The 21,757-nt window shown below is 40.4% G+C and overlaps 1 protein-coding gene and 1 long non-coding RNA gene across 8 annotated transcripts in view; one reads left to right on the top strand and one right to left on the bottom strand.

Annotated features, from left to right (window-relative positions):
- foxp2 (forkhead box P2) overlaps window positions 1-21,757 on the bottom strand; it is a 114,450-nt gene that overhangs the window by 66,826 nt on the left and 25,867 nt on the right. For 3 of the 7 annotated variants that reach the window (XM_060903193.1, XM_060903198.1, XM_060903195.1), the window contains exons 3-4: window positions 15,710-16,009; window positions 7,723-7,900 (exon numbers count right to left, since the gene is read on the bottom strand). The exons of 1 other annotated variant lie outside the window; for it this stretch is intronic. In XM_060903193.1, coding sequence (XP_060759176.1) covers window positions 7,723-7,890 — 168 coding nt within the window. In that variant the 5' untranslated portion in view covers window positions 7,891-7,900; window positions 15,710-16,009. Of the gene's footprint in view, window positions 1-7,722; window positions 7,901-15,709; window positions 16,010-16,851; window positions 17,223-21,757 lie in introns of those variants that run through there. 3 more of the 7 variants (XM_060903194.1, XM_060903196.1, XM_060903199.1) reach the window with 3 other exon arrangements.
- On the top strand, window positions 16,351-19,728 carry LOC132869779 (uncharacterized). The gene is made up of 2 exons (XR_009651007.1): window positions 16,351-16,587; window positions 19,017-19,728. It is a non-coding gene; the product is annotated as an uncharacterized LOC132869779 (long non-coding RNA).

The following is a 21,757-nucleotide window of genomic DNA, read 5'->3' as shown; positions in this document are numbered from 1 at the left end:
AGAGTATAAAAGCCGCTGAGTGAAGCATTTCACCTTCATCAGTGATGGTCAAAGGACAGACGAGTCATTATTACATGTCTACAACTGGTACTGTCCAATACAGAGATATATGAATTAGTGAAATCACAGTTGACCTCCAATGTTTGGTTCTGTGGTGTTGATTCATTTTTATACATCCTACAACGTGTAAGTCAAGTCTCAAGGTAGTGTGAATTGAATTTTCTTCTACATCTGTACTCAAAACATGACTTTTAGTTACTTATCGTACAATAGTTGACTTCTACTGTGTGGCTGATTTTTACATAGCTAATTTGGTGTTTGGACCAAAAATCCTTTTTTTTGGCAGAAAATAAGTGCAGGTGATATTCCAAAAATTTCATCAAAACACTTAAAAGATATTTTGACGATACATAATACGTATCATGATGTACTGGGTTGCTAACCAACTGCCAGCAAAACAATAATTTAGAAGCACTGAGTTTGATGATATTTTATTTAATATTGATAAAAATAAATTATTTAACACTGAAAAGGAATAAAAGAACATTCTGAAAAAAATGAACATTATAATTTTAGGGTTTAGTTTTAATTCTATATTCAACTGAATATTTTAACATCAGATAAGCTGCTTCCAGTACGATTTTGTAATTGTTATAAAAAAAAAACCCAAAACACAATATGATATATAAAGATAAGGTGATAGGCAAAACATCTCAGAAAATGGTACTGATAAAATGTAAATATCATGTTATTGATATTACATTGTCATATTGTCTAGCCATTATGCAAAAGTCACATTCTTCTCCCATCTAATGTCTGCAACATTATGATTTCACACGAAAGAGTCCAAGGTTTTGAATCTATTATAATCTATTGAATCTATCTTAGCCACCAAGCCCATGTGGCAAAGAATCTATCCAGCTAATACAGGTAACGTTAGTAATGTGTATAAAATTAGTTGTTATGGTATATTTTAATAGATTTGGCTATTATTAAATCAATTGTTTAGAATATAACAGTAAATCAAGACTCCGACACAGAAATCTTATTTGCAAGCTACTTTACTAGCAGTGAGTGGTTTGGTGAGATAACTAGTACTCGTTTGCAAATTTAAATGAGGACAAAAGTGTAATTATGCTTGTATTGGCTACAGTCTAAAATCATGTGTTTAGGGTTATTTTATATTTTAGCAACTTAGAATAAGAACGTGTACTCTTCCAAATGTGTTATGATTGGTTCAATTTGGAATAATTTCTGAGGAGAAAAAGGCCAAAATTTATGCACAAGTGCAATACGGCCTAGCAGGCAAATTCATTGCGTGGGAACATACATCAAATAAATTCTGGTAAATACTCTGCAATAACAATCACATTTCAATTGAAACGGAGCGGGCACTGGAAGACTCAAGCGTGAAACCAATATCAGCTTAGCTTCAAGTCAAGCATGAAGCATCACATACAGCATTAATACATGCAGTGCAGATGATGACAATGTTTCCTTATCACATAACACACACACACACACACACACACACACACACACACACACACACACACACACACACACACACACACACACACACACTCAGTGTGCTGGTACAGTGGCACAGTGGAAGGCAAGAGGGTTAGGGCATACAGTAGGCTTGACTCTGTGTGTGTGTGTGTGTGTGTGTGTGTGTGTGTGTGTGTGTGTGTGTGTGTGTGTGTGAGAGAGAGAGAGACTACTTTATTACTGAGGATAAAGATGTCCTGTCCATAGTGACAGCACTAAAGAAGACGCAAATGAGTACCAACCCCACTTCAAAAACAGCCCTATGAGCCCTTACCACAAAACACCCACAGAGAAAGAGCGAAATCGCTGGCTAAGTGACACATGCGTGTGTTTGAAAAGCCTCTTGTGTATTTGTGAGGTGAAGCCAGGCTTATTTACCACATTTGTTCAAAAGCCCCAAAGAGGTGCAAGCTGAGAGGTTCTCTTACATATGTATTCACTGTCTGGGATCAGTGGGCTGTGAGCTGAGCTGAACACACACATATGCACACACACACACACACACACACACACACACACACACATATACAGAAACACGTTCGTTCTCTCCTTCCACAATATGTAATTGAAATATTCAAGTGTGAAGCGGCAACAACTGGCAATGTGGTGCATAGTAAACAGTGAAAAGAGGAAAGTGTGTGTGTGTGTGTGTGTGTGAGAGAGAGAGAGAGAGAGAGAGAGAGAGAAGGAAGATGAAAGGAAGAATGAGGAATAAACTTCCAGCATCCCTGCCCTCCCATCTCCTTAACCAGATTTACATCATTTTAATATTTGTCAGAAGGAAAACGCACACACAAACATCCCTGGGCAGGCGTTTCACAGGCTGATTTGTTACTATTCATGGCTGAAGCACAGAAAAACTGTAATACTAGACATGCTTGTTAAATTCACAAGGCTCCAAAGCTGCCTTCTAGCAAATCTAGCAAATCCTGCCTCTTGGTTGTCAGCTTAAGACGCTTGCCATATGCATATATGGTTTTTTTAAGCTCTGTTAAATGGATAGCAGTGTTGCAGGCTGTCAAAGACCTGAAGAAAAAACTCGTTCAGAATAACCCCTCTTCCTGCAGGGACCCAGTGCGTTATTTTTCGCATTACTCTAATGTGTGCACAAGTGTGGGAGGCCTTCCACCTGGAAAAGAAGAAGAAGAAAAAAAAAAAAAGCCAAAAGTTCCAAATGATGTGCTTCAGGCGCGAGCTCCACCATGCGAGTGTGCGGATGAAGCGCTGCTCCTTTAAGACGTTTCTTTAATGGGATGGGTCAGTGTATAACTGCTCAGCGACTGAGGGCAGACAGCAGCCTCGGCCGTTAAGGCTCTATAGATCCTGTGTCATTAATTTCCCCAGGCAGGGCAGTTAGAAGGCATAAAAGGAAATGAGTTGAGAAGTGGTCATTGATCTTGACCTGGGCTGCCTGTTTGAGTTTTATTTACCCACCGAGATTAACCCTAATCACTAAATATAACCCAGAGGGTCACATAACCAGTCATAGGGCGTAGGAGCTGCACGCTAAACCCATATATATATATATATATATATATATATATATATATATATATATAAATCTGCAGAAAAAAAGCACTAGCTGAAGCTCTTATCTTTTACACAGTCACTACACACAGGGGTGATTTTGTGTGTTTGTGTGTGTGTGTGTGTGTGTGTGTTTTGCACCTGTGATTGTCTTTGACCTGCACTGCTCTCCGTCACAATGGCACAGAGCTGCTCAAGCATAAAATGGGAGTAAGTGTTTGTTTCCAGCAGATTTCACTCTGACTCTATCTCGTGCTCTGTCTTTTTCCTCCCACTCTCTCTCGCTCTCTTTCTCATCCTGTCCCTCCTTCCACGTCTCGTTCAGAACTGCAGCTTGACATTTCACAGGGTCTCAGGAGAACCCGATGTGAAATGGAGTTACTACAGAGGCTGCACTGTAAATTCCATGCAATATACTTTAAACACAGATGACCACTCCAGGTTTGTGGCCAGAGCACTGGAAAAAGTGAATGTGCATGAGCATGTGTGCATATGATGTGCACGTGATAATAAAATAACGTGCAGTGATGTCTAGGGAGGGGAGCAAACGCGTGCAACGCTGTCATTCACTGTCCTATATCTTACTGTGCCTGGAGAACGATGACTCTATATGTCAACCTTCAATGTACCATACAGAAGGGACCATCTGAAGATAGTGAAATGTTAACAACGAAGTGGAGAGCATCATAAATACATCATGTGAGCCATGAGCACTTATATGGAGGGCCAGCCCAGCAAATGAAAAACGAAATATACTCTCTGGAAAAGGCCTTGCTCGTCATTTTATTTTTCCTTTGATCTGAGATTTACTCTTGCCTTTTTTGAGAAGGTGAATATGCTGGTATATGTCCCCGTGTGTGTGTGTGTGTGTGTTATTTACAATCTGAAGTGGTGCAGGCTTGGGCCAGTGTGATAAAGCTAATGAGCTTCGGTGCTGGAGTGTAAATGAGAGAGTCACCTCGCCCAGCCTTTCGGCACGGCCGAGACTCCAGGGGTGATTATCTCTTTAAATTATGCTCAAGGGCAAAGCGCTATTTGCATCACAGGGCCTTTTATTTGGTTGATGAGCGGTGGAGGCCGTCATCACCCAGCCTGGAGATGTTGCACTCTTTGCTCCCTGTGGACGGCTCCCAGAATGAGGAGGGTGATGGAGACAGAGGCGTGGAGAACGCCCGTGTGCTGCCTTCACCTTACTTTCCTCCTGAATGACAGACGCCCGAGCCCCAGAGACCCCCATCTCTCCCCACTACAACACAATGTACTCAATAAAGCCTGAGCAAATCTGTTATGCGACAATGATGGTTGCTTTTCTAAATAAGAGTGGTCCAGTCTGGTGCAAAATCAAAGCAAAATTGTGGACATAGTGACAAACCAGAGGAGATAATTAAAGTGGAGACAAAACTAAAGAAAAGGTTAAAGTCAGTGCTGCAAATATGAAACACTTCTATTAATAGTTGGCGCCTTCATTTTCACTCACGCACCCCTCCTCAACCCAGTAGCCCCCCAACACCACCTCCCAAGTGGCTTTCCTTAGCCGTGATGCTCCAACCTCCAATTTCATTTGCTCTTAAACCTGGAGAAGAATAAAAATGGCTGACATCGGCTGTCATATATCTCATCTTAAATTCTCCTCAAGCTAAAATGTCGGGTTAATTGCTGTCACTTTTACACTGGGCCACTGACTTACAGGCGCCATGGTATAACAATCGCTGTGGGCATGGAATTAAAAAAACAAAACAAAACAAAAAATAATAAAAAAAAAAAAGCACTGTGTCCTCTGCATCTGGATATGGCCTTCATAAAGACAAACACAACTTTAGCAAACAGTCTCAGTCTGCTCCAGAGCTGGACAAAGAACAGAGACTCGGGTTTAATAGTCATCCTGAGCACAACTGGGATTAATACAGCAGACAGAAAGTGAGAGGAAGCAGGGTTTGCTCTGAAATGAAAAAGACTAACTGGACGGTTGAGTTTGGCTGCTGCTCCTGTACATCGTAAACGAGACCAGGAGGTCTCTGACTCTGATGGCGCCCAGAGCAGAGCTGTGGCTCTCCAACAAGGAAGCCCACCAATTAAGTTAAAGCATAATTCTCCCTAAGCCATCAATCTGTGCAATAAAACGCATGCATTGTAGATCAAAGTAATCGCCTAACAGCTCCATTACAATACATTACTGTATGGATCTTCAGATCAATGTAAAGTCTTCATGTATCCACATTATCATTACCATACATTAAAACAGCTATTCAACGCTGGCTTATAATCAATAATTATGAACTGTGCCAGACATTTTTTATTATTCTCATTGCAACATGGGGCCGTTTCTAAAAATTCAATTCAGAAAATATCACAAGCCTACTTCTCATTTCCATCCAGAATAAGATACACTAGAGACACCATTAACAGTAATAATAAATAAAATACTTTCAATAATACATTATGCCACAGAATTAATATTAGATATTTTTATACAGAAAAACACAACAGCAAACACAAAGCAATCTTCTGCGCTGAGAAAATCAAATTAAGTAAAAGGTTCCAAAGTTGGTTGTGATACTCAAGACAGCAAAGTTTTGGATGATGGCAGAGGACTCGAGAATTACAATGTTATTACAACCATAAACGTTCAGTTCATGCTTCACTGCAGCACACATAACACTAATAATAATAATAAAAAATTATTTTCAGTGTCAAAAATCCAAATTGAGAAATAATTTATTTTTATCCAAAGTTTTAAATGTTTGAAACTAAATACACACACTACTTCATATTCAGTACTCTGAACTGGATTACACACACACACACACACACACACACACACACACACACACACACACACACCAAAGGACACTAATAAAGAGCTTGGTAATGATATGAAATGTGTAGGTATTGCCTGACTCACTCAGGTGTGTGTGAAAGAGCTAACAGAAAGGCTGAGCTGGGCGCAGGAAGTGTGTGAAGTTAACAGCACCTGGCCTCTCTTTAAAAACCCTCTGGAGGCCTGTTAGCTGCAGCGCTCATTTTAATGCACAGCAAAAATTGTCCACTTCGTCAACTTTTGTGTTGTTCACTCCAGCTGTCTGAAACATCACTATAATAATAATAATAATAATAATAATAATAATAATAATAATAATAATTATTATTATTATTATTATTAAATTTCATCATAAATCCAATACAGTCATATGGTGTTATGTTAAGCTATTAATGTTTGAAACTAAATGCACACATGCTGCAGTGTGTGTGTGTGTGTGTGTGTGTGTGTGTGTGTGTGTGTGTGTGTGCGTGCGTGCAGGTTAAAACAGAGGACAGTAATGAGAAAGAGGGGGCTGACCCCAATCAGACGTGTGTGGAGGGAGAGACAGAAATGTAGACAGAGAGAGAGAGACGGGCGCTGCGATGATGAATGGGAGGAGAGGCCATGGTGTCGGGGTGCTGTTGTAATCACCAGCTGGAGTGTGTGCGTGTGTGTGTGTGTGTGTGTGTGTGTGTGTGTGTGTGTGTGTGTGTGTGTGTAGGAGGCTACCAAGGGGCCCACACATCCCTATAGGACTTCATTCTGCAACAATGCTTCACACACTCACATAAATTACACATAAACATAAAAACATGGATAATCTATCAACTATTTTACAACGCAAGTTATTTTTTATAAAATATTCCAAAATATGAAAAAGTGGTGAGTACAGAACGTAAAAACAGAAAATGGGATAAAAATTAGACGAAGGAAATTATGCGCGCACGCACACACACACACACACACACACACACACACACACACACTGCCCTAAACCTTTCTGGCAGTTCAGCCTGACCCCCAGCACTGAGCTTTTGGTGAGCTGTCAAAGCCATCAGTCAGTGAATGGAGCTTCAGCAGCACTCTCCTGATACGCTGACATCCAAACCAGCCCACTGTGGTCTCTCTCTCTCTCTCTCTCTCTCTCTCTCTCTCTCTCTCTCTCTCTCACACACACACACACACACACACACACACACACACACACCTCTCACCTAATACCTATTCCTCATCACACACTACTTATTTCTAAAATTAAAACTCCAACTCGAAGCACTTCTTCGTAAAGTTTTGTATATAAAACAAGTGTTTGTGTATAAGTAGTAGCAGCAGCAGCACTGTAAGTGCAAGACACCACAAAAAGAGGCCTCGTCTAAAAAGTCTCCGCTGGCTCTGTCGACTTAGGATGCCCTCTGCTGGAAAAGCCAAAATCCAGGCATGTATAGATGCTCGCTTATTCTGCGCCTCACTCCCCCTCCTTCTCCCTGACACACACGCATGGCCTCGGATGCAGCGTGCCATTCACCCGGGCAAGTAAATACAAATAAAACCAATAAACGTCTGAAAACTGCAGAAAAATTTGCGCAACCCTCACAAACGTACTCAGTACAGTACGGGCAAAACTGCTACAAAACATTACAGCACAATAATACCACCCTAAAAACCACACAAGCACAGAAACAACAAATCAGTAATCAACAAAATGACACAAAACACACTACAGTGCAGCAAAGTCCAAAATCCTGTCCAGTCCATGTATAAATTTCCACAGAGATGGAGTTAAGAGCCACTCTGCCTGCGTGTGAGTGAGACTCGAAGCCCTGAGAGCGAGAAACACAACTTACCTGCTGTTGTTGCAGATGCAGCAGCTCGACTGTGCTTACTTCACTGCTTGTGTCACCGCTTGATCTTCCATCTCTACTGCCAGCATCTAATTGGCTGCTTAGGGTGCTCATTCCATTTTGACTCATTGAACTGTTGCTTATTGTCTCACTGGCCGACTCCTGCATCATGACTTAATACCTAGAAGTGATTAAGAGGCACCGGTTAAGGCTCTAGTTACAATCCCCTTTTTTTTTGTAAAAAAAAAATAATAATAATAATAATTCCATTATCAAGCCCCAGTCCCCGTCTGCAAATTAAAGCATTTAATGGGGGAGGGGGAGAGAGATGCAGAAGAAATTATGCATTCATTGTGTAAATGAAGCAATACAAAGAGATGCTCGTCTCTGTGCTTAAACCAGGGGTGTTGGGTCATTTTCTTTTTCTTTTTATTTGTTTCAGAGGGTTTTTTTTTTTACGTTTAACTGAACGTAAATTAACTGAATATTATCACACAGAATAAATATGGACTATTCACAAACTGAAGGCATCATTTTGAAGGGATCATAATTTTGAAACAAATCTTTTGACAAAATATATGAACATATAAATGTGTAGTAAACCACGTGTGTTTTTCGACCTCGTCCGTGTGCACTGAGTCTCCTAAAATATCCCCTGTCGTCAGAGTTTTACGCTGTGTCTCGACTGAATGAAGTTGCTTAATGACGCACAGCTAATCATGCAAAATTAAAATTGGGTCTTGGAGACGAGGAGAGGAGGGGGGAGTGTAACAAATCACATGGTACCAACCCGTGACGAACGGTACAATAGTCTTCGTCCTTAACTGAAGCTAAATAAAATTTGCCTGTGAAGCTTCTTAAAGAGGAAAAAAAAACCCACACACATGACACATACTTATTTTTTCTCTCTTTTTTTAATCAAACATATGATATTCAATTATTTTTGTGACATTTGAAACATTTAGTGGTGTCATTCCCAGAGCACAATTATTGTGGCCAGAGAGTTGAACTCAAATGCTCTAGACGTCTTAAGCCTCAATTTTAACAGACAAATAAATGAAAGATATTAAATTAATTTCACCGGCATCTATTAGATATGAAAAGCAGAGGGGAGCAGACGCAAGGAAAGAAAAAAAAATCTATCATGAATATCACTAATGATTGTGCTAAAAACAGCATAAATTATGCATATTACCTTCTCTCTAGTAATAAATGTTTTATCATTTTCCCTGCATAAATGCTCCGTACTTTCAAAGGAGCATTGAGGACTCCTGCCCAGATCTGTGGAGATCCTCGCAATAAATAAAAGAATTGGTCTGACCCAACAAATGCAATTCAAGGTGTGTTCTGCATAGCTAATATACCCACAAGAGCCTTCTTAATTCACACACTCTGCGGCTCAAGCCTCATCACCTCTCCGTCATTCACAGTCATTAAAACACCTTTTTTCTTCCCCATTACACATTTTGTTCCTTGCACGAATTTATTTCTGCCTGTCTTATATTTCATCTGATTAAAATATAAACAACATTAATTATATTAATGGAGACAGCATTCCAAAATAATAACCCTGATCCCGTAGAATGTTTAAAGGTGACACTTTTTTTTTTTTTTGCAAAATTTTCATTCATTTTTCTGACAATATCGCCATCCTCCTTTGCATAGATTAAGCAAATCAATTTTGTCACCTGCTCTGCATGGATAAATACGGCTGCTCTTTGAATAAGATGATACAGTAGTAAGGCAAGCTTAGCAGTGAAAATTAACATCAATAATCAAATGCTTGGCACAACAAAGATGATGTCGTCTAATCCGTGACTGCTTTTCAGGTGGATAAATGGTATTTTATAGGCAAAGTTTTTTTTCTGCTGAAAACCAGAGGCAGCGGAGCGAGTGTGTTTGAGCTGTCCAGGAGGAAGCCTGAAACAGCAGCAAGGCTGAAAACATGCGGCTTAAGTTACACGCAGGGGGACAGCTGCGGACACCACGCTCAACACACAACCAACAAGAATTGCTTAGCACCAAACAATACACCACCTTAACACACACACAGAGAGAGTGCAATATATATATACACACACACACACACACTACACACACACACACACACATACATATATATATATATATATATATATATATATATATATATATATATATATAGACAGAGAGAGAGAGAGAGAGAGACAGAGAGAAACATGAGGATGAGGTGCTGATGAATCTCTCTTGAAGAAACGCAAAGCTGCCACAGAGATCAGGCGACTAATAAGTATTCAAATTAGGCATAAATTTTACATGCCCCATGTTTTAAATATTCAGAGAAAGAGGGCCTGATTGCCTTTACTCAAATTTTAAGAACAATCTAATGGAGTGTTTTTAACAGCAATGAAAGAGAGCATAACCTACAGACTGAGATATAAAGATCAAGAAAAGAAAGTTCGTTTTTTTATTGACAAAAGTGCTAATTCACATCATGTGGCTTGGAAATTCAAATAAGATTTATATATATATATATATATATATATATATATATATATATATATATATATATATATATATATATATATATATATATAAACCTGTTCTGTAAAAGTAATATTTACATTTATGACCTGTTTAAATCCTAATCAAATATAAAACATGCAAAATATGTACTTTAGCATCATATCCTCATTAATGCCACGGATTACTGATGAGATCATTAAAGACGCACACATCATTAACATAAGATTTGCCTCCAAATCCACATTATATAAAAGTTGTATGTAAGTGTGTAACTGAAAATAATAGGCATGCAGATGTATGCAAAGTGTATTCAGGGAGATCAGATGGTGCTTTAACCTTAATGACAGCGGTGAGATAAATTAATTAGCCATCTAACAGCAGCATTCAAATCTGCCAATTACAATGTCAATTAGAAGCACAGGCGTGCCTGCATTCATTTCCACGCCACGGAGCAAGGGAGGAGAGTCTGCACACCGCTCAAGCGGCCAAGTGTCACCACTCACTTCTCTGCTGTACTGCCAGAGCGAGATGGACAGTGACAGGAGAAAAAGAGAAAGAGGGAGAGAGAGAGAGAGAGAGAGAGAGAGAGAGAGAGAGATGTGTAGATGTGTTCATCACAGACACACTGGCCCTAAGGGCTGGCAGCCTGTCACTGTATCAGACTGTCCTTTCCTAAAAACCCACTGGGGCAGAAGGTTAACCCCACCGGAGCGATATTTACAGCTCCTGTTAGTAGTGCTGAGCCTGTAAGCAGAGGTGCCAGGGTTGTGAGATTTCTGGGCTAACTGGGACCATCCTGATGTACAATTTATTATTATTTTTTAATAACTGTGATTTATAACGGATTCTCTAAGATGCACTAATCAGCAGTGTGACATTCGCTGCCGCTTTGCTGTGGTTCTACACTTCCTCTATATTTGTCATACAAAACTGCATGTTCAAAACCATAGAAAAGCTCCGACCCTTCAACACTGATACAAACCAATCGCTCTAGCTCTGATATAAAGAGATATTATTTGCCCTGTGTCTTTTTGTCTGTGTTTTTTTTATGCTGTAACACTACCACACTCGCAATTCCTCTCTGTGCAAATGTTTGCTCTCGACTAATACGACGTGTAAATCTGTCTTTTCCACCAGGTAAAAATCCCAGAATCCTGCCAACGCATTCAAGGCTATGGCTGTGATTTGGGGGATCTAAGCAGACGAAAAGTGTGGGAGTGAGAGAAAGCCACTTACAGCCCAGATGTTTCACCCACACACCCACACACACCAATTCAGGTCACGCAACTGTAAAGACACTGATGTTGGCTCAGTAACAGTCTCGTAGAAGGGATTTACTCTGGCCAACTTACTTTAAAAAAAAAAAAATCAACACTATGACAACAGACTAGTTACGTATACAATGCTCCTTGGCTACTTGTTTCCATCCTTGGATAAACTGCCCGGAAAGAATGTAGTGATTTGCAGAGAAAACAGAGCCTGATGATGATTCTTTCTGAAAAGCATCAGGAAGGCAGGCTCTCTGATCCAAGAAGTGTATTCGTTATCAGTGCGTTGCTCAGGTGCTCGGAATTCCAAAAGTGCAGAAAAAAACAGCAAAAATTACATTTCACAGTCTGCTAGCTCCTCCTGCCCTGATCCAGTTAAGATATGGGTACCATTTAAAATAATCACAAATTCTGTGCTCCACTGAAATTAATTCATCATTGCCATATGTTACAATGCATGCGAAATAAAGAATCGCACCAGCCTGTACGCTCAAATATTTAATAGTTACGATTGCCTAATAAATCAAAAATGCCAGCTTTAGACCGTTTCTAACATTTTCGCTTTCAGCTAAAATGATAGTCGTCATTTTTATTTGATTGTGATTTCATCCTGCGCTGATAGGATTTTGTGTGTCTGATCAGACAGCAACAGTGAGGAAGAAGGAAAGACGACTAAACAGCATTCCTATAAAAACAGGCTTAACACACAAGAATAAATACAGCCACTTTCAACATTCTAAGTCCTCTGAAGATTAACAATCTGTGCCAGGCGTCCTTTTTTGCCTTTAAAGGGCCGCCATACAGAGAGTTAACAACTCCCATATAAACCTGAGTAATAGTATGGCACTCCTCTCAGATGGGATTTCAAAATGATTCACAATAGATGAGATTACTTTAGAACGAGGGAAAGAAAAGAAAATCATATTTACAAAAAATAATATCAAGTTTAAAAATGAAAGGATTCGAGGAACAATAGACTGGTTTTTTGAATTAACACTGCAAAGCAACAGGATCCAATGTGATCTGTAGTACAAGATTTGTGTGTGTGTGTGTGGGGGGGGGGACAAAAATGTTGTCAAATTTAAATTCATACTTTCAAGATTTATGTCATATAAGCCATTTTGCACAGGATGCTAATTCTATTCTCTATACATTCAGACAAGAAAGGAAACAAGAACACAATATAAAAGAATATAAAAAAACGAGAAAAGAGGGAGAATTGAGTCAATCATTGTGTGCCTCTATGAAATACATGGAATCTAAAAGCCCAGTAATAACACATTTCAGTGATTTCTTATACTCATGCTGATAGAAGAGAACTCATCAGTAACACTAAAATGCAAATTACTATTAATCATCAACTTTTGATGTCGAAGGTTGCATGTCATGAATTAAAGGCATATCCACAACATGTACAGTAAAACATTTTGCATGTGCAGAATAAAGACTGTCTCTAACATCACTGGGCTCCATTCTTTAGCTCTTCCCTTATAATTAAAATTTTACTCAGCAAGCACCTCCCTCTAGGAGAACAAGGCTCTGAAAGTAGGTGAACAGACAGTGACACTATCTAATCAAGCAGTTCCCCCCGTTTTCATTTTGGGTAATTTCTTTAATTAACTCAGCCCACCTAATCATCAGTAATTGACCTATAAAAGGGGGAGGCCCCATTGTCTGCTCCAATCATCTTTGGCAGCAGAACAGTTCGGAGGCAAGTGCTTTCTCTCTCTCTCTCTCTCTCTCTCATATACATGTGCTCTCTTCCTCTAGCTTGTTCCATTTTCCTTACCTGCTCAAAGCATTATTTGGCCGTCTTCCATCTTCCTGGACTATTTACCAGACTCAAATGCATATTTCATTTCAGCATAGCATTGTTCTAGTGCAATTATCATCTGTGACACCGGCTTTTTTTTATTTTTTGGCACGAGGGTGGGGGAGAGATTAAAAAGGGGTCTTTGACTTGCATGTGAGATGCACTTATAAGTTCAGCAGCGTTAACGACAGAGAGGGAGAGAGAAAGAGAGAGAGAGAGAGAGAGAGAGAGAGAGAGACTGGAAACAGCGAGAGGAACCAACCCAGCCACACTGCCACACAGCCGCATGGCCATAGAGACATAGCTCATAGTGACGTTTCCAGTTATTTGGGGCTGATTAGGGTCATTATGTCCCTGGCTCTGATTTATGTTGTCATTCCCTCTCCCTAGTCCTGCATCGATAGATCTTAATGAATTGGTAAATAAGGGTGAAGATTATACTTGACAACACCGCAACATTTCTCATTCATACCAGACAAGATTTATGTAACCAATTAGGGCTGTAACAGTTGGGATTGGTCATGAGAAAAATAATCTTTCCAGAGGAAAATTACCCAAGTCTAACCCTTGACAAAACAGATAATGGGCAGTGTTTAGCAGAGGCTTATGCACTGGCAGCCCAACTAGGCTGAAGTGCATTTATACACGGAAGCTCCTTTTTCTTTCTAGCTTTTAAATTGATTTTTTTTTAAATCTAAGCACCACACACACACACACACACACACACACACTGCACAAATTCTAGCCACACTACATTTCAGTACACATTCCTAATCAAACAGTGTTCATCTTCCATCACAATATATAAAGCACAAATGATGGAAACAGTAGATTAAGAAATGAGTCTTTCCAGCAAAAAAGAACTTTGATGTACAAAAGTAAATTTGAGCACATATTTTAAAACACACACACACACACACACACACACACACACACACACACACACACACACACATACACACACACACACACCTCTGTGCCAAAAAAGGGAAAGATTTTTCTATTCATCTGTAAATCCTTTGCGTTTTTTTCAAACGAATGAAATTATCCACATACACTCCTACTTCTACACAAATCAGTTGGTCATTAAAACATCAGATTAAAGTGCTGATCATCAATAGATAGTGACAGACCGGGAGGAGCTGAAGGGCGGGAGGGGAACAGAGGTAGAAAATAAAAGCAGAGCGAGAGCTGCTGGTGCCGGCTCAGCCAGCTTCCCCCTGCAAGCACATGCAAATGAGCTCGTGATGCTTAACTGCATCTTTTATGGGGATAATAACGGCATCATCATTATGGGACTCAAATTAAATTACATCACAATTAGCATAACAAAGTGATTGGTTAAACTTTCAAAACAAATACCCCGCTCAGCTAATGAACAGTGTTAATTGGCTTGGGTGCATTCTAAATAAAACATGTAGGTAAACATGCGTTTTATTTAAACAATGTTAAAATTCATTGGGGTTTTTTTTTTTTTTTGGAGATGGAGGTGAGAGAGATAGTGGAGAGGAAGAAAAAGGCTCAAAAACAGAATATTGCCAAGGGGATTTGTAAGCTGAAATATAAAATGTGTAGCTTTTAATTTCATTGTACTAAAGAAGCTATTATATTCAGACTCTTGAGAACAATGTGAATTATCTCTCTTCAGAATGGAGTTGAACCAATTCGCCATATGAACTAATCACACAGCTCATTATGCATCGGGGTATTAAATAATGAAGAAGAGCCCTTCTGCATTCCAGCACAAGCCCTATGAAATGTTAATAATATGCTCACAATAGCCCAATACCATGCCTTACTCGCCCTCATGAATATTTAAGTAAACAAATTATACACCTGCCTTTGATAGAGATAATTAGTATTTCACTCTTCATAATTTTAGTGGCCCCTCCCCTCAAACTGGGACAGGCTCTATAAAGTTCTGAATGGCTGCAAAAACTCTTTACTCCTTCAAATAAAAAAGGTTCGCTGTAGTAAAGCGGATATATGCAACTCATTTTTATTGTACCACTATTAGCTTATTACAGAAGCTTAAAGCCTTTTTTTTTTTTTTTTTTTACATCATCAGCAGTAGACAGTGAAGTACAATAAAAACATTAGTTTCACCTCTTGATTTTAATGATCACACACTGGCCTATTAGCACACTGTAATCTCAACAGCTCGACGTTTGGCAACACTTCACATAAAAGCATGTATGAGGCAAAGTTGAACTACACTGTTCTGCTTCACACGCGCGCGCACACACATGCTCACACATATCCATTCATCACCGTGAAGCTGTAACAGCAGTAATTAAAGTAATGCACAAGGAAGACCAAGAAAGAACAAAAGCAACTCTTGGCTCACTAAAGCGGCAAGAAGGAAGAGGGGACAGAGAGATGGATGAAAAGACGGATGCATTACCTGCAGGTGAGTGCTGATGGGACTGCTGGCTGTTTGGAGTGTGCTGGCGGCTCGTGTCACGGGGAGTAGTGTGCTCTTATCTGTGTCATCACTCCAACTGTGTTTATACAGTGGGGCATCATAAACAAGCGCCTCACTCGGCCCCGTCCCTCACGCGCCGCTCATGCATACTTAAGTCACTGGTGCCCGGGTTAGAAAAAAGGACCCCACTCTCTTGACAATTATTCCATCATTTCCACTTGTCACTGGGCAATTACAGCGGACAGGCAGGGCCCGGTAGGGCTTCGGAGAGCAGCGTGCCTGGCCAGGCAGAAGGAGGAACAAAACATGAGCAATGTGAAAATTAATTGCCCTGGTCAGCTGCTTTTCTCCTACATGACACACTGGAAATAATAACACAGTCACATTGTTTTCTCTTATAACGTAAAACCTCACAATTATTTCAAACAGTAGATTTTATAGCTTTATTGCTTGAGAAGTGTAAGAAATTTTTCAATCGTAACCTGATCTAAAAATGACCTTCAAAAAAACTGTCTCAGTTTCTCTACAGCATGTGTGTGTGTGTGTGTGTGTGTGTGTGTGTGCGCGCGCGCACATGTGTGTGTGTGTGTGTGAGTGAGATGGTGCTGAGCAGTTTGAGCACTCTCTCAGAATCTGTGTGAGGAGCTACGGCTCCGTTTGCACCTCCTCCGCTAGCGCTGTGCTCCGAAAGAGCAGCAGCACACACTCACTCGCTCCCACACACGCGTGCGTGCGCACACATTCACGCGCTGTGCCTTGCTTGCTCCTGCTTTCCGACTTGTTTGGTTGCAGGGATTTAACAAACGTGTGGTGCTGCAGGAGGATGCCGGGGCTTCCTGTGGTGCTCCCGGAGAAAGGTACGTGCTCGTGCTTTTTATTCTAGCTTTTGAATGAGAGCAGTCTGTGAGACATAGTGACAGCTGGTAGCCTCCGCGGAGCGCTGGGTGAGGGAACGCTTCACTCTGAACAACAATTACTAGCCTCTTGTCTTTAATTGCCAGGAAGCAACAGCTTTTAGAAAAAGAATGCCACATAACTGGAATATACCTTAGAGCAACACACACAAAAATCCACCCACACTCACGCACTACCAAAGACAGAAGGAGAGAAAAGTAACATACCTTTTAAACAATGACCGTGATTGATGCTCCCCAAAGGTAGAGTCATTTGAAGATATTCTTAGAAGCCTTGGAACATTAATATGCAGCAAAATGAGGCAAAAAAGCCACTAGTAGGCAACAACATCAGAGAGAGCATGAAAAAAGAGAATGGGGAGAGAGAGAGAGAGAGAGAGAGAGAGAGAGGGTGAAAAAACTAGCTGACGCTCACTGTCAAAGCCATCATCAAAGAACTATTTACAGCAGTATTTACATGACAGCCAGAGCGCCTCTGCCCGATCACGTCCCATAGCTGTAGCACTTTTTACGTTTGCAATTACAACAAATCTGCAGACCTCTGATTGTTTTGGCATGCCAAGACTAATCATACACAAAAATCAGCAATATGATGGGCTGGCTGGGTGGGGGGTGTGCTTGAGGGCTGGAGGTATTGGGAGTTAGAGTTTGAGGGAGGGGGGCTAGGGGAAGGGGGTGTTTTTCTTTTTGTGCATGGTGTTGGGAGTGACCTCGGGTAGTCAAAAGGCACACATCTCGCAAAGTAACTACTTCCCCTCACATTCACATAGTAAAATAAACTAGTTAGCTTATATATATATATATATATATATATATATATATATATATATATATATATATATATATATATATATAAATACTCACACACACACACACAACTTCATCCACTAGCACGATATGCCTTAAAGCCAATATTAACAACTGTGATAAATATACCTCCCTCTTCCCTTATTAGGGCAAACCTGCTGAAACCCAAAAAAGAAAGAAAGAAAAAAAAACTTGCAAAGGAAATGTATGAGTGCAGGAGGAGGGGAGAAACGCAACCCAGACAAGCTTTTTCACAGCTTTTTTCCCTGTGTCTGACAAAGCTTAGTAGCTACTTCACAAAGGCAAATTTGTCTTTACAGATGTTAATCAAGCTTCAGTCTTTCTGAGCTACAGATTCATCCATTTACTAACTCTAATCAAAATCGAACAGGGTCTCCTGGCAGACAGCCATCACAGTGATGTATTGACATATGCTCCGTACAGTAAACAGTACACAAGAGCAACGATATAGAACGTCTTTGGCTAATGGTGTTTGTCAATCCTTTTGTCAATTCTGCCCCTTTGCTGGCTCCTCTAACCCCCCCTGCATGCCACAGATGTTTTTCTTAGTCACTCCAACAGACAGGAATCTACTTGCAGTGAAAAAAAGAAAAAAAGCCCTGCTTTCCCCCAGGAGTAGTGTACAAAGCCTGGTTTGCACACAGCAGATGCAAAAGCAAGTCCATCTGCTAGTCGCTCCCTTCGCCACATGGACTTGGAGAGATTGAAGAGTGAGGCTTGTCTGGCTTGGTCTGTACACACAATGCTGGATGGAGGAGCGAGAGAGCCAGCTGTTTATGAACTCAAGAAAAGTGTGTGTAAGCCTCACAAATACTAAACCTACAGAACTTCCACTAGCATCAACTGGCAAACCGTGTCAAGCTCTTAAAGCCGGTATTGACAGCTCTCGTAAATATGACAAAAAAGAGCAAAAATAGATGAATCAAAATATTAGCTTTACACCTACAATTTACATGGAAATGACATCAAAGAAACACAGACCAAAACCACTCCTGTAATCAATAATCTCTCTTACATGCGCACACACACTGACACACTCTCATACACTCCATATTCACGAACACTAAAACAGAGCATGGTGTGCAGAACCTTTCATGTTGTATGAGATCCACCCAAGGCAGGCATGACAGATTTATTCAGTTAAACATCTCACCTTCAATGCACCGTAAGACCACTTTGAACTCTCTGCTTTGAATGCTGTGCTGGCATGATTTAACTGGCTCCAAACAGTGTATTATCTGCTAGCTCAACTAGATCATATTTTAACAGTATGATATCATCAGGACTGTTGATCATAGTCCAAGAACTTTAACACCTTTTACTGGCCTCCACCTTCTTTCACTAAACAACACAGAGGAATGGCTGCTTCGTTAAATAATAGCTATTTCTAGCTTTTAGCCTGGCAAATGACTGACTATGCTGTTTCGTCCCCTTGACTCCAGCTTCATTTTTAACACTCTCCCATAGCAGTGTCATGACTCTTTGTATATATGTGATGCTAATTTTCTTCCTACTTCTGTCTTTTTATTCTTCATTTTGCATAGCTGTGGACTGCCAAGGTCAACGATGACGAACAATCCCAGTAGCAGCACTTGAGCAGTGGCAGAAGAATGTGAGCGGCTGGTGGGTGGGGGGAAGGAACCGTTGGCATGCGTGGTGGTCACCGCTATGCCGCTCCAGCTCTCAGCTCTCTACACACTATGGCATCATTTCCATAGCAACCAGCTCTAACGATTCATTTTCAATTAGAGCAGACACAAAACACACTGCCCTGAGCCAGTAGGCAGTGTCAAGAGCCCATCTCCATCTTCCTCGCCCCCACATGGGGGGAGTGATCCAACCTCTTCGAGTCAAAGACACCAGGCTGTCTTACAGTAACATTCACAATTCACTCGTTTAAATCAGATTCATATTCACATCAGTGCAAAAAATCAATGGGCTACTGATAATTAACAGAGATTTAATGTTACAGTGTTTATTGTGAAATGCAGACGAATTAACAAGTCTTGAGCAAGGCTGGGCTTGTGCGCAGTCACTGAGAATGTGATGTGTTTCAGGCCCAGCAGAATTGCCACAAGCAGCAAAGCTTTTTTTTTTTTTTTTTTTTTCCGGATAGAGAGTTATGCACTTGAGTTCCTATCCACCTCCAGTCTCCCTCCCCACTGTGCAGCTGATCCGATCTATCCGATCTGAAGCTATGCATGCTACACTTGTAAACACTGCCCTAATAAACTCACCGGTGTGGTTTCTACCTGCCTTCCAGCCATAGACCTGACTTTATTTGCACATATACGGGATTTCAATAAAAAGTGACATTTGCGAGAAGCAATTTCAAATACTAAGTTTAGTCTAAACAAACAACATCAGCATTATCACAGAGAGGTCTTACTTTACAGGCCATATAGGAAGGGTCAGTATTGTATTGTATTGCATTATAACTGATTAAATGTGGATGAATAAACCTAATATCACAAATTTAGCAAATTAATAACGAGGAGCGTACTAAAAGGTTTAATGGAAGTCAGTAATGTGACAGTTATGCCAAAAGATATTTTCTGCATTCATATTTATCTAATATTTTGTATGAAGCAATTTTTATAAATATTTTCAGCAGTGTAGCAAATTCTGACAAATACACTCACACCATCTCTCTGTCCAGAACCTTGTGTCTTTTAATCGCAATCTCATCATGTTATTGATGCAATCGTTACATACAAACCAGTGAAAATCAAGAAACCGCATTCAAGGTGTTAGTATGTTTGTCTAATTATGCTGGTGAAAATGAAAAAAAAAAATGCTGTTTCATTCAAAAAATTAATGACAAACTAATAGGAAAAATCATTTCTTCAAACTAATGATGAGAGAGAGATGGAGCCTGAAATGGACCATTAGAACACAGGGATGACATAACACAGAGCTAAACATTATAATACACTGTACTTAAGCACGAGAGTATCCATGGCAACTTGCCTTTGCTTTGCATGGCAGCTCCTTAATGAAATCCCTATTAAGTAGCCTATAATGACAATGTCCAAATATATTTGCATACATATTTCAGGGAAGGGAGGGAGGTGTGGGGGTGCCAAGCACAAAAGCAGAAAGCACAGTGAGCACATCTATGCTTAATCTGTAACATTAATCTGGATGGTAACAAGCCTGCAGCATGGGAGCAGGCGGACACAATGCACATCAAAATAAGCCACTATCTGGGCGGGTAAATAAGCTGCACTCTGTGGCTGCACCATTAAGACACTAATTAAGGCCAATGGCCAGGAGTGAGAGGAGGCCTCCTGCAGAGCCTGGGCCTGCTCCTCTCCGCTCGCCTCCCAGGATCCACACACAGGAGTTCACACATGTGACTTTCATTTGTGACTCTGGCTGGCTGCCCAACAGGACATCCCCGAGTGAGTGTTTGCTCGACTCAATATCAACAGGCCAAGTAAGCAGCTCCAGGGAAGGGCCCCGATTCAGTTCCTATTGAAAATAAACTGGCTCACATTCGCACGGGCTGGAATATCAACATGTGCAAGCAGGAGCCACGTATAGCACTCAGCAGTGTTCTCTCTCTCTCTCTCTCTCTCTCTCTCTCTCTCTCTCTCTTTTCTCTTCTGTTTAATGATACCTGCACCACTTCAGCAGCTGCAGGGAGAATTGAAGTATACATTACAGCAGAGAAATAAAAGAGACAGAAATGATAGAAGTCAGACAGTTCAAGCTGACCAGCCACTTCAAACAGAAAGGCCCAACAAATGCGACAGACACTCCAGGTTAAATTGGCTCTTCGGCGCCTTGCCTTAAAATGTGGCTTTCTTCAAAAGCACATTTGAATTAGACGAGTTGATGAAATCAAAGACTTGACTGTGTAGGTAAATTTATACAAGCAAGTACACCTCACAGCAGTTTACCTATTATGCAGCAGATTGAAGCGAGATGAAAGCATACTGCATGACAGCCTACTTCCCTTTTCACGCACACAAGATATTATCATATTGTAAAGGCTGCAATTTGTATTAGATTCACATTGTGGGGAAAATGTTGGTGACAAGGCCTGAGATGCACACGGCTGCCAAACTTGTAATCAGATAAAAGGATATGCACTAAAGGCTCTATAACAACCACTCAGTGTATTCAGCACAATGAAATAAAAACAAAAAAAACTCAAAATACACTAATCCATTTTGTTCAAGTACTCTTAAAAAAAAAAAACAGAACAAAAGGGGGGGGACAATAAGATAGCATAAGTGACATAAATTACACACTCAGTTGGAACCGATTTGTGTGATTT

The sequence above is a fragment of the Neoarius graeffei genome, chromosome 21, assembly GCF_027579695.1.
Source record: "Neoarius graeffei isolate fNeoGra1 chromosome 21, fNeoGra1.pri, whole genome shotgun sequence".
Classification (NCBI taxonomy): Eukaryota; Metazoa; Chordata; class Actinopteri; order Siluriformes; family Ariidae; genus Neoarius; species Neoarius graeffei.
The sequence above is the reverse complement of the archived record's forward strand: the minus strand, read 5'-3'. Positions and strand labels throughout refer to the sequence as shown.